This window comes from Frieseomelitta varia, unplaced genomic scaffold (assembly GCF_011392965.1).
Source record: "Frieseomelitta varia isolate USP_RPSP 00005682 unplaced genomic scaffold, Fvar_1.2 scaffold_508, whole genome shotgun sequence".
In the NCBI taxonomy this organism is placed as follows: Eukaryota; Metazoa; Arthropoda; class Insecta; order Hymenoptera; family Apidae; genus Frieseomelitta; species Frieseomelitta varia.
The window spans coordinates 16,949-29,601 of record NW_025110266.1 but is presented as its reverse complement, the minus strand read 5'-3'; the positions used below and the strand labels follow the sequence as shown (position 1 = coordinate 29,601).

At 31.2% G+C, this 12,653-nt stretch overlaps 1 protein-coding gene across 2 annotated transcripts in view; it reads left to right on the top strand.

The window, feature by feature from the left end:
* The first annotated feature begins 2,935 nt into the window (after nucleotides 1–2,935).
* Nucleotides 2,936–12,653, top strand: part of LOC122533230 (mycosubtilin synthase subunit C) — a 25,320-nt gene continuing 15,602 nt past the window's right edge. The window contains exons 1-2 of one of the 2 annotated variants that reach the window (XM_043662739.1): nucleotides 2,936–3,639; nucleotides 11,055–11,190. In XM_043662739.1, coding sequence (XP_043518674.1) covers nucleotides 11,055–11,190 — 136 coding nt within the window. In that variant the 5' untranslated portion in view covers nucleotides 2,936–3,639. The remainder of the gene's footprint in view (nucleotides 3,640–11,054; nucleotides 11,191–12,653) is intronic. The other variant, XM_043662737.1, reaches the window with a different exon arrangement.

The window sequence follows — 12,653 nt, the reverse complement described above, 5'->3', positions numbered from 1 at the left end:
TAATTTATCAGGTTTTTTGTCACAAGCATTGCACATAGTGCAAGAAATTATTTTGTTCGCAACAAACCAACTTGTGATAAACTATCAGACGAATATACTTAATATTACTTTCTCTCTCAATATCGTTCACTCTTTCAATGTTGATTTTGAATTTATTTAAAATAAATTGAAATATATGATTAAATGATGCGAGAAATTATAACGATATAATTCTATAAATGTTGATCATCTTTTCCATTTACGCAGACTTTTCATTACTTTTTAATTATCTTATATATTTTAAGACAAATGACTTCTAATCTCATATATTAATAATTACTTTCTTCATTTCACCTGATTTTTTTTTTGCTGAAAATTATTCAAAGACGAAGGAATTCGTGGTTGACGATTTTTGACTTTTAAAATTTTGAAATGCAGCTAGAAATGAAACGATTTCAAGGTTACGTTTGATAAATTTAATCTCATAAATATTAATAATAACCAGATGTTTTTGTGGAGATAATTAACAAGATGGAAGCTAAGTGGGAATTATTTTGTCTATTAAATGTCATAAGGAATATCATATTTCAATGTTTTATATAGTTTCTCGTTTTCATAAAAATCCACGAATGGAAAAGTCCCGTTCTAAAAAATTCAATACGAAAAGGAGAAACGCAGAACGTTAGTATTGCCTGACTATCAAAATTACTGACTACAAGTTGAATTAAAAATTTGGCTGTTACTAAATTCATCAATTAATTAGTTGTTAATTGAAATTTAATTTCACTAAAAATTCAATAGATTCCGTATCTAATAGCTGAAAATTAAGCATATAAAAAGTATTCTTTGAACTTCCTAATTTCTTTTTTTAGTAAATGACTTGATAAAACGAGTGTTCATTTAGTGTTGACACGACACCATATTTCCCTGCATCTCCAAATTTTTCCTAAACGCATAAAAATCTAACTGATAAATCGGTCTAACAATCCAATCTTTTAATTGTCAGTCAAAGAGAAACTCGAGCCTGCTTCAATCTTTTCAAATTCGATACTGCCGAATTTCGACTGATAAAATAATTTGTGATTACGATGATGCTTTATCGGGGATAGTCTGATTTAACATCCAGTGAAAGTTGAATGGAACGATCGAGTGAAATAATTTTACGATTCATTGGTTTTCCTGAGGTCGCGAGCTAAATGTTAATTTTTTTCCACGATGAAATTACGTGGAAACGTGTAATTAGATATAATTCTTAATTCAAGGATTGTTCGATATTACGCTGTTTACGAGCGCGTTCGAGATTACGATTGGATAAATCGGTTCTCTCTCGATTCTCAGGATTGCTCCCCATCCTACAAGTGTAAATTATTACTCGGTGATTGGTTCCGTTCGAGCAGCTTTAATTATTTTACTGTCTTCTCCCTTCGTTTCCTACTTCGAGCCAATTTTGGGTAATTCTTATAGCTTCATTCTCCGAATAACTATGTGCTAATTCTGAGTGATTTTAATTGATCTGTTAAGGGGCAACGTTGTATTTATTTTATTTATTTTGTTAAAGCAATATTTTATTGATCTGTTAAGGGGCACCGTTATTTATTTTATTTATTTTATTAAAGCAATATTTTATTTATATATTATTATTTTGTATTATATATTTTATTTATATAATATTATCATTTGCATATTATTATTTATATATCATTTATGTATATATATATATATATGTGTGTGTATTATGTAACATTTTATGTATTATTAATTATTCAATTACTCTATATTGACTTGTTTATAATTAATTTATATTATCAAACTTTATTTTTTATTACTGGAGAAGTGAAAACAGTCCTAAACTTAAATCTAGTACATTGTGAAGTCACTATATTACATACAACTCTATTATGTTATAACGTAATACTATAACTATACTTACTGCTGTCATTTATACAATAAATGTATACAATAAACGTACAAAAATTATTGTAATCTTGTGAAGCTACTGTAACTACATATTATTATGATATAATATATTGTTATATTAATACGATAATTTATATATATATTACAGAAATATATTATTATTTAATATTATAATTTTAATTAAAAATAATAGTATTATAATTTAATTTAAAAATAATATTATAATATTAACATTAATAATTATATATATTACGGTAATATAATACAATACTACAACTATATTGTATCATAATATTATAATTATATCACTATCACTTACAAAATATCTATAATCTTGTGTGAGAAGCTACGGTAACTGAATTACATTGCAATAAATAATTGTATTATTTACAATTGCAATAACATTATTGTCATGTTATATAACATACAATATAACGTATAATAATAATTACACGTTACAAGATAAAACATAATATTGCAGCTGTATTATATAATATATCATAATGCTGCAAAACAATACTGCTGTCATTTCATACACTGTAATGAAGCTATTGCCACTCTATTGCATTACAATCGCATTATATTGTAATGTACAGCAATTGCAATATAATTTTTCACATTAACCCTTTGCACTCGAACCTCCTCCTCGACTGAAGCTTTTCACCTTTTCCACGACAACTTTGACAGGAGTTCGAGGAGGGGTGCTTGGTCTACAAGAAATTAGTATTATCACAATATTTATATGTATCGTGATACGTAAATACAACATGTAACGCTCTGTTATATATTATAACACTGCAACCATGCTTTGCAACAGGCGAAAATACCGCAAGATATACAATATATATAACGAAACGTCACCGACTAGTTGGGGTATCCACTGGAGGAAGTAACGAGGCAGCGGTGATCGTCGAAGGGGCCAAACCGAGCCAGCCGGCGGCCGAACACGGCCGACACAAAAGATGCAAAGAGTTGGCTGGTGGTGGCAGGATGGGGGACAACGAACAATTCAGGGTCCTCGTAACCGGTTCTATATAAAAGCACGTGCCACGTTAACGGGAGGAGACATTCTCACCGAGTAATCGGGCCGGTGATGACCGAGTCGTAAGGTTATCGAGTCGCGACCACCCGGACTAGTGCCACATAGTTCTTCATCCGCGTGCATACCCTTTCATCAATCGTATCGATCGTCGGGTATATTATCGAATTGAAACGGGAGAATTCGCGCGTACAACTTCGAATGACATTTGAACGAGGAAAGAGAGAAGCGTGAACAAACGTGTGCACGACACGAGGAAACGACGGAAGAAGAAAAGAGCGTGAAAAGTAAGCATGTGAAAGATCGGAAAGAGCGGAAGAGGAGTTTCAACGAAGCAAACGTTGCGAAAGTTTTCCTTTCCGAGGAAAGGAGGAAAGAAACCGAGAGGATCCGAGGAGAGTGCGAACACGAGGGGAACGCTTGATCAAACGAGGTGAATCGCGAGGGATCGGTTCGAGCGTACAGACAACAATCCGCTCGTGATATGCACTCTCGCTGAGAGAAGCCAACCGGAGAGAAGCCAGGAGTGAAAGTCTCCACCGCCTCCTAAATTCGAGCAGAGGCCGTAAAGTCGAGGTAGAAGCCGAGTTGAAGTTTGGCTGGCCGTTGTTTGAAAGCGAGTTCGGTTGGTTTCGTTGGACTTCCCTGACGACGAAAGGCCAGGAAACAAAGGTCGTTAGGACGCGAGAGACGCTGCTTTTGAGGTGAGCGAATGCGAATAATTGCATGTTCCTCGTTCTGTATTACGGTGAAACGTAACGGTGATGTTCGTAACATCACACCGTGAGTGGTGTTTCCCATTGGGAAACAAACGGCTTGCACGATGGCGCAACGATGTATAATGCTACACAATGTGCATAAGTAACTTGGATTAAGCTTCACAATTATCGCGATATAAATTACAATACGAGCTTAGGTTAGTTTAACCTTATTTAACGCACGGTTGACGGATATTAACGAAACGAATAATTAAAAAGACGTTGTCGGAGTGTGTTGTATAATTATTTTCGACTTATTCTGTTGAAAAGAGTTGTGTGGATTTTACGAAGCACATATTTATTGATCACATAAATACGAAAGTTGAAAAATATCAGGCTTTTGATACAAATTGCGCCAAGTGTCCAGTTATTTGCGCGGTGTAAGTGTACATTTGTAGTCAGTCGCGGGGAATCTACGTGCAGCTGATCACAAAAGCAAAGATCCGAACGTCTAATAATTTTTGACGAACGTTTCAGTATTAGTGCGTTATATAAAACATTTTGAAACTTCATCAACGCCAACGAAGTTGAGCCACTTGTAGATTTATAAAGCAGCACCTAAATAATTCATTAATATTTTATACACCTCAACTGTGCAATGAACTTCGTGATTTCTCTTTCCAACAGAGAAGTTAATTTCAACAAATAAACCAGTGTCTGTGAAATATTAAAAGTCCCTGTTTTCCTGTAACTGTTCGATATTTGCGGATGTATAGTGGATTTTCGTGACTGGCTGTATAGTTAAGAGCGCATTCACCACGATGAATATGGAAAGTTTCGGTGAAAGTTGGCGATTAGCCAAACTGGGAAATGGTGGGAAAAGATAATGCGATTGTCCTGGTTTGCTTTCAAGGCTCGGCTCAGTTAGTGTAATTTCAAAAGATGGTGTAATTTCAATACAAGTTAATGTTTCTTAATTTATCTCAATATGATCTCACTATGATCTTCTAATTTAAAGAACATAGTTAAATATAATTTTATCCTTCAGTTAAATTTGTCTTATTGTTATCTGAACAATATTATTGTAACAATAATATACCGATCGTATATTAATACTTAAATCACGGAATGTTTGTCGGTGTCTTTATTAAGTATCTCTCAAACAATCTCTTCATAGCATTCAGTTTGATTTCGGCCTCTCTATCTATTTATTTTCACTTGACCTTCTTATTTAAGCGTTTTCAATTTATTTTCATGTTTTTGATTTACGACCTCTCAAATTTTTATCGTTTTAACTCGACAATCATAGCCGGTCGATGTGAATCTCGAGATAAATTCGATGAAATTGGAAAACATTCGACGTTCGAGTGTGTCGATTAATCCCCTCAATTGATAAGCATTATATAAAACGCTTTTCTCCCCCTCTCAATTTATTTAATTTCAACTCATCGTCCCATTGACGGCCGCGTAAACGATTATCGTCCAGTCAACGATGTTTCGCAGGCTCGCAATCAGTCGCCATGTATTTAACGTCAAATAAATGCCTTTATTGTCTATTTTACAAATTACACCGCAACACCGCGATTGTGAATTATGGAAGTCTGAATAAAGTTCTAGCAGAATCTACATTGACGTTCTTCTTACAAAGTTATAATATAAATTACATTGGTGGTTTTAAATTGGACGTAGTCTCGCTTGAACCATTTCGTATTATATTTTTATTACGTTCAAACTATATATCCTTTATACGTGATTAAATTGTGAATTTTTGTTGATTTTAACAAAATTATGGCAAAAGCTTGTGCTCCAAAATCGCTAGTTTTCGATTCCAACTCAGATTCCAGCCTGAATTCTATTTCGTTTCACATTGATTTCAATTTCATCTCGTTTCAGATTAATTTGAATTTCACCTTTGTTTCAGATTCGACTTGAATTACACTTCACCTTAGACTAATCGGAATTTTATTCGAATTCAGATTAACTTGAATTTTATTTCATTATAAATTAATCTAAACTTATATTTTGTATTTTACGTGATGGGTGTCATTGTCAATGTGATTCTTATCGCGTGGAATTGCAAAGAATTACATTAACGTTACACAAATCTGAAAATTACGTCTTTCCGGCTATTAAAATATGGTTAGAAGATAAAAAAAAAAAAAAAAAAGAAGAAGTAAAACGCGAATTGTTCGCGAAATTGAAATTAATTGAAAGATCGTGTGATTACGATAAACCGTTGTTGCCAATATTTGGCAAGCAATATATAAAAATTATTTTTCATTCAAATACCATAAAACTGTAGGAGTTACTTTTAAAATTTAATGAAATACCATATTCAACTGCGTTTTTCAAACTGAGAAAAGTTATATTAAAATAAATTAAATATATTTACACGTTACTACTATTACTCAATTAAGTTATACATTTAACGTGCTAGAACTTTGTTTTGTATTAACTATATTCCAGAAATCGAATGATTAATACCTTTATATATAATATAATTGATTAATTTATATGTAACATTGATATATTTATTTATACATTATTGTTATTATTCTATTAATTTATACATTTAATATACTATAGAACAATATTAAACTTCATTAGCTATATTTCAGAAATCAAATGATAATGACACTAAAAAACACAAGTGTCACTTTTTCAAACTATGACACGAAACGACGTAATGATACTGATCGAGATAAATATCATTAATGGTCGCTTGCTTTATGCCGTCGATATTTCCGACAGATTCAATGACGAATACTGGCAGCTAACAACCTAACAGTTCCAAAGTGTAACCACTCACGAAAGTTGTTCGATCGAACTGGCGAATACTTTCAATCGCTGGTACGCCTACTTTTTCTTTTCTTTTTTTCTTCTTCTTCTTTTTTCTATTATAAAATCTACCGGCGTTGCGCAAGCGTTTCACGCGTTTCTTTGCTGCATATAACATTTCCTCCCTTCTTTTATCAATGTTTTTAACGCGGAAGATTATTATTAAGGTTAGGTTTCGAAACATGGAAATATATTTGAGAACAAGGAATAAAGGCAAAAAACAAGTTTTTTAATACGATGAAGAACACAAGCTTGCCATTAATAAATTTTACTAAAAAAAAATTATTATAAATATAATATATTATTAAATATAATTATATTTATATATTATTATTATATTAAATATATTATATTTAATATATTTATATATTATTATTATATTAAATATAATTATATAATATATTATTAAATATAATTATATTTATATATTAAATTATAAATATAATATACTATAAAATTATTAAATTATGTATTATGGTTGTTTCGCACCATGTTCTAGCGTTCCTGAGCGATCCTTCAATTCCACATGAGTGTAACGAAATTAAAAGAAATATTGATAAAAAGTGGTCGACGAAAAGTCGATAATAATTTAGCTTCTGAGTGATAATAATTTTGGGAAACAAAACTGAAACCGAGGTCGCGAGGTGCGAAAGGGTTTGCTCGAGGCGTCGAAACCCGAGGAAATCTCTCGAGTCACGAGAATTCGAAACTTTGTAAATACTTTCTTCGTGATTCGATACTCTCGAAACTCGGACAGAGACAAATACAGAATCAATAAAGAAGCGTTTGATGTGAAATGCCTCGCGAACTTTCGATCGTAATTTTGAGAAAATATCTAAATCTAAAGAAACGATCGAGAAAAAATTATTCCATTACTCCGAGATATTTTGTTTCATATTCTAAAAATAATTTGTAATTTATTCAAACGCAAACCTTTATCTCGAAGCGATATGCTATATGCGATATGCCTAATGGACTTAGGCCATTTTCACAATCACCGTCACATTTAATAATCACGTTTATCTTTCAGACTGAGATTTCAGACACAGGACTGTGGCTTGGTATTTCATAGGATCACGGGTGTATATTTTTTTCTTGAAAAATATGCGAAAACCTGACTTCCATCTATTAATTTTTCATTCATTAATCTTTCGCAATTTCCTTCGTTCTAATTTCGTCGTTCTAGCATTTGCATCGCATTTCTCTAACGCTCGATACTTTCGAAACACGAAACTTTTATTGTATTTTCATAAGAGGAACCTTTTTGCGAGTTAATACTTAATAAACAGCTATAGATGTACAAAAACATCTAAATTTTCGTTTAAGAGTTATTGACATCCGAACTCTTTTTGGATTTAATCTACTTTTTTTCTTTCTTTCAATCAATTACGTGCATCGAGAAGTATCAGGAAATATTTGGTCATAGTAAGATAAGAATTTATTATCGCTGTGAAATTTTGCGCGCGGTTGTTCACGAGGAAATATGATTTCCGAGGCCAATTTCAAAATTAACTGAATGTCTAAAAAGTCACCTACAACAGTAAACTGATGAACTAATTTTTTTTTTTTTAAATTCTTGGCTCAGACTTTCACAATTACCGGTGCAAATTGTCTATCAGTCTCTTGATATCGATCGGTCAGGGCATATTAACTTTCATACGTGAGACTTCTGTGAATTGTAAATATCACGCACTTGCGTATGTACGTGTATAGTGAAAGCCGCCATATCGAGTGCAATCGGTTTATTAATAACTTCCCTTATGAGTGATCACCGATATGACGAAATTAGTGAATGGTAAACTTGCCACCGTTTGCTTTGTTCCTGCCCGATACACCTGTAAAATAATTACAGGCTGTGCAGGCGCAATAACGCCCTCGTGTTTCCTAGAACGCGAAAGATTGTTTCTCAATCGACTGATCGTTATTTATTGTACCGATCTGACAGCCAGTAAAAAAAAATGTAAAACGAAAAAGACTCGATTTCTAAAACTCGAAAATAATTCGATTAATTACGACTTGTTAGAATAGAATTCTTCTTCTACGAAAAGTTTCTTCCCGCCTATCTTTTTTTTTTCTTTTTTCAATAAATCGAAACATATGAAAAAATTAATTTCATTAATTTTACATTAAAATTTTTAGTTTAGTAGGAAGTGACTTTTGGCCCATCTTGTAGATGGAAAACGTTAGATTTCACCTCTTTCTGATGAATTTCTATTTGTGTTATAGTTAGGTAGATTTTTATGCAAAATGTATAATTGGAGGCATAGGATATATAATTATAACGGTAGAAATTTCGTTTCATCTAAGAAATATTTTGGATATTTAGCATTTTCTCGCGAGGACTTTAAAAGCTTTTAAATATGAAAAAAAAAAAATCGTAAATAAAATTTCATAAACATTCATAAATAAAAATAGCAGTCTAATTATTACATTTATATTAGATCACATTTGGGCCAAGTTGGGCAAAAACCTCTCAATTCTTGAAATATTAGTTGAACAAAAAATTAGTTGAACATTGTGCAAATCCTCACAATATTACGACCATTATTTAGAAAGTAAAACTTTCTCAGCTCAACAGAACAACTTCTAGATTATACAGTAACTGTCAAAACTGTCAATAATCGCAATGATTCTATTTGAAGTTCGACTTCGGCGTGAATGAAACTAAAATTGACGAAAACTGTAGAAAATTAGGCGTGACATTAACTCTCAAACAATAATCGTTGTCATAGTGATTTATGCTCGACTGCTCAACTCTATAGTAGACACTTGATTACATTATTTTTATAAAAATTTTATTCATAAACAAAATTCAAGTTACAATTAAAGATTCTAAATTAAATTATTTACTTGTGTATTTATTATTTTTGCTGGTACAGATATTTGTGTTTATGCCAGCACAACTGAAAATCCAAGTTCTCGAGGAAAAATGTATAAATTCATAATACAAAGATTTAACGTTATTATTACTTATCGCACTTATTACATAAATATAATATAGTACGTAGTATTAAAACACAAGTACAGCTACACCTGATATATAAAATCAGATAAATTCGTCGAAATATCGCGTAATATGATCGAACGAAATCGAATGAGAACTCATCAATCGGAAAAGTAGAAAAACTGAATTAATTCACAGCGACACATTCACAGAGTGAAAAAAAATAAAACAAAAAAAAAAAGGATGGAGATCTCGCGCCATCGGTGAAAACAGATTTTCCTGTTTGCGATCTTCTATTTTCTATTGGGATTTCTCTCACAGGGGATTCGTTCGGCGACTGATTGAGAAAACACCTTGTTCACGGCTGAATCAAGTTGCCTACGTGTTTTATTTGTCGTTTGGGATTTGAAATAGCCGAATGAAATCGATGAATTACAAATGTGCGAACGACTCGCTGGAATCTCTGTTTCTTTCCACTAATCGATAAAACGTATTTCATCATTAATTATTCATTGGTCCGAATGTTTGTACGTGGAAAAACGGGAAGGTGGGTATAATATGCGGAATACATAAGGCGTTAAAAGCATTTTGCACTAGGATAAAAATAAATCTCGAGACATTTTACGTCTGCAGCCGTCGTAGAGGAAAACACGCATTTGCATGAGCAATTGCCATAACAACTGAAAAGCAAGTTTAGAACACTTTTAATTTTCCAATAATTTGTTTAAATAATTATAAGATTAATTGCGTAATAACACAAGTATGTACAATTGTATACAAATTATATAAGTAATTGAATAGCTTGTCAAATCAAATCGTTTAATAATTAAATTAATGATTTAATATTTAATTTAATATTTAAATCAATTAATACTTGAATTTAATATTTAAATTTAAATCAATATAATATTTTATTTATATATTATTTATATATTATATATATTATTATTTATATATTATTTATATATTATATATATTATTATTTATATATTATACATATTATTATTTATATATTATTTATATATTATTTATATATTATATATATTATTATTTATATATTATACATATTATTATTTATGTATTATTTATAATATTATATTAATATTTAATATTTAAATCAATTTATTAAGTTGATTATTATCATAAATTAAATTAAAGGATACAAGGAAATACGAATTTTCATAAATATGTAGCAGTCCAGTTGTAACAATTATTATTTAAAGAAATGTTACATTTAAGTTTATGGATTTAAATAAAATATTTTATTATAGACTTATATGTCTTATAACACTTATTATATTTTATATCATTAATATTACGATTTGTGTATCGATGAATTTGTATTATTTTTTAAATAATTTTCATGATTCACATTTAAATATTTAAATGCAATCTGATTTTCAGTTCAGTTGGTTGAATTTTAATTGATAATACAATGAATGAATTTTTGAAAGATATCCCTGTATAATTTTCGTAATAATCTTCTCACTTTTTGTAACAGTCAGGAATTTTCAAACTGCCGAAGAGACTTTCTAATTCTCTAGTTTATTTAAATAAACTAGACAGTAAGTTAGATTAAAAATACTTGATTTTTGATTGAGGTGTTAATTTAAAAAATCCTAAAAATCTCTGTTCACAGATGGGCACTATACAACAGCAATCGGTGTTAAAAGGCCGACAGGTCAGCAACGCCGGCAAGGAGAAAGATTTGCTTCATAAGTTATTCAGCCAGGCGGCGGCAAATTATTCCGACCAACTGGCAATCCATTATGAGGGTACTTATCATTGATATTATTAGTAGCAAATAGAAGAAGAGTTACAGAGAAAAAAGCTGTAGAAAAACCGAGGTACGAACAGTTCCCGAGAAAGAGAACAAAAACAAATCTCGGTCTACTGATAAAAATCGTAGAACTGGAAAATTCTGAGAGTATAGAGTCAGAGAGAGGATAATTTCTCGCCAACTAAAGTTGACCTTCGTATCGTTGTGAAATACTTCGTTGAGATATCACTTCACACTTACGAAGCACTGTAAATAGTCGGAAATAGACGGCGGATTTTATTTTATATTTGTGAAAATTTCGATCTTTTTTAAACGTATAAAGTATTCGAGAGAAAGATAATAATTATAGTACAGGAGAAATAATTTTGTTATTTATTAATGAGAATTTATTATCGTCCTTTAGATTTTGTTTCGAAATCTTCGAACTGTACTCATTGTCAGATTATTATTTCCCTTGGTCCAACGCCACACGGGGACTTGTTTGATTGTGTCCTTGAACAATACCATTTCATTTCGTAGATTATGACCCAGAGACCAATACAGTTTCTTTTTTCATTTCTACATGATTTCTCCAAGTAAATTGTTTATCCGAGATATTCTAGAGCAGGCGAACTGGCGGCCCTTGCCCCCACTTTCCTCGTCGGCAGCGCTACCCCCTCCATTGCGATCTGTCCACTGCATGAGAGAGTGACGCTCACGGCGAGGAAAATTTCAATGTAGCGGATCTTTCTCTATTTATCTTTCATAATGAAGCTTTCGTCATTCAGTTTAACTCTCAGACACTTTACGTGTTTCGTAGTGAAAGTGATTCTTAATTTCCACTGATTATAGATTTTTCCACTTTCGATATACCACTAGCTTTTATATGTAAATTTCTATATGTACAATTTCGTGTTACGTCTCGTATTAAAAACACTTTACGTATTTTGTAGTGATTCTTAATTTCCACTGATTATAGTTTTCCACTTTCGATATACCACTAGCTTTTATATGTAAATTTCTATATGTACAATTTCGTGTTACGTCTCGTATTAAAAACACTTTACGTATTTTGTAGTGATTCTTAATTTCCACTGATTATAGTTTTCCACTTTCGATATACCACTAGCTTTTATATGTAAATTTCTATATGTACAATTTCGTGTTACGTCTCGTATTAAAAACACTTTACGTATTTTGTAGTGATTCTTAATTTCCACTGATTATAGTTTTCCACTTTCGATATACCACTAGCTTTTATATGTAAATTTCTATATGTACAATTTCGTGTTACGTCTCGTATTAAAAACACTTTACGTATTTTGTAGTGATTCTTAATTTCCACTGATTATAGTTTTCCACTTTCGATATACCACTAGTTTTTATATGTAAATTTCTATATGTACAATTTCGTGTTACGTCTCGTATTAAAGACACTTTACGTGTTTTGTAGTGATTCTTAATTTCCACTGATTATAG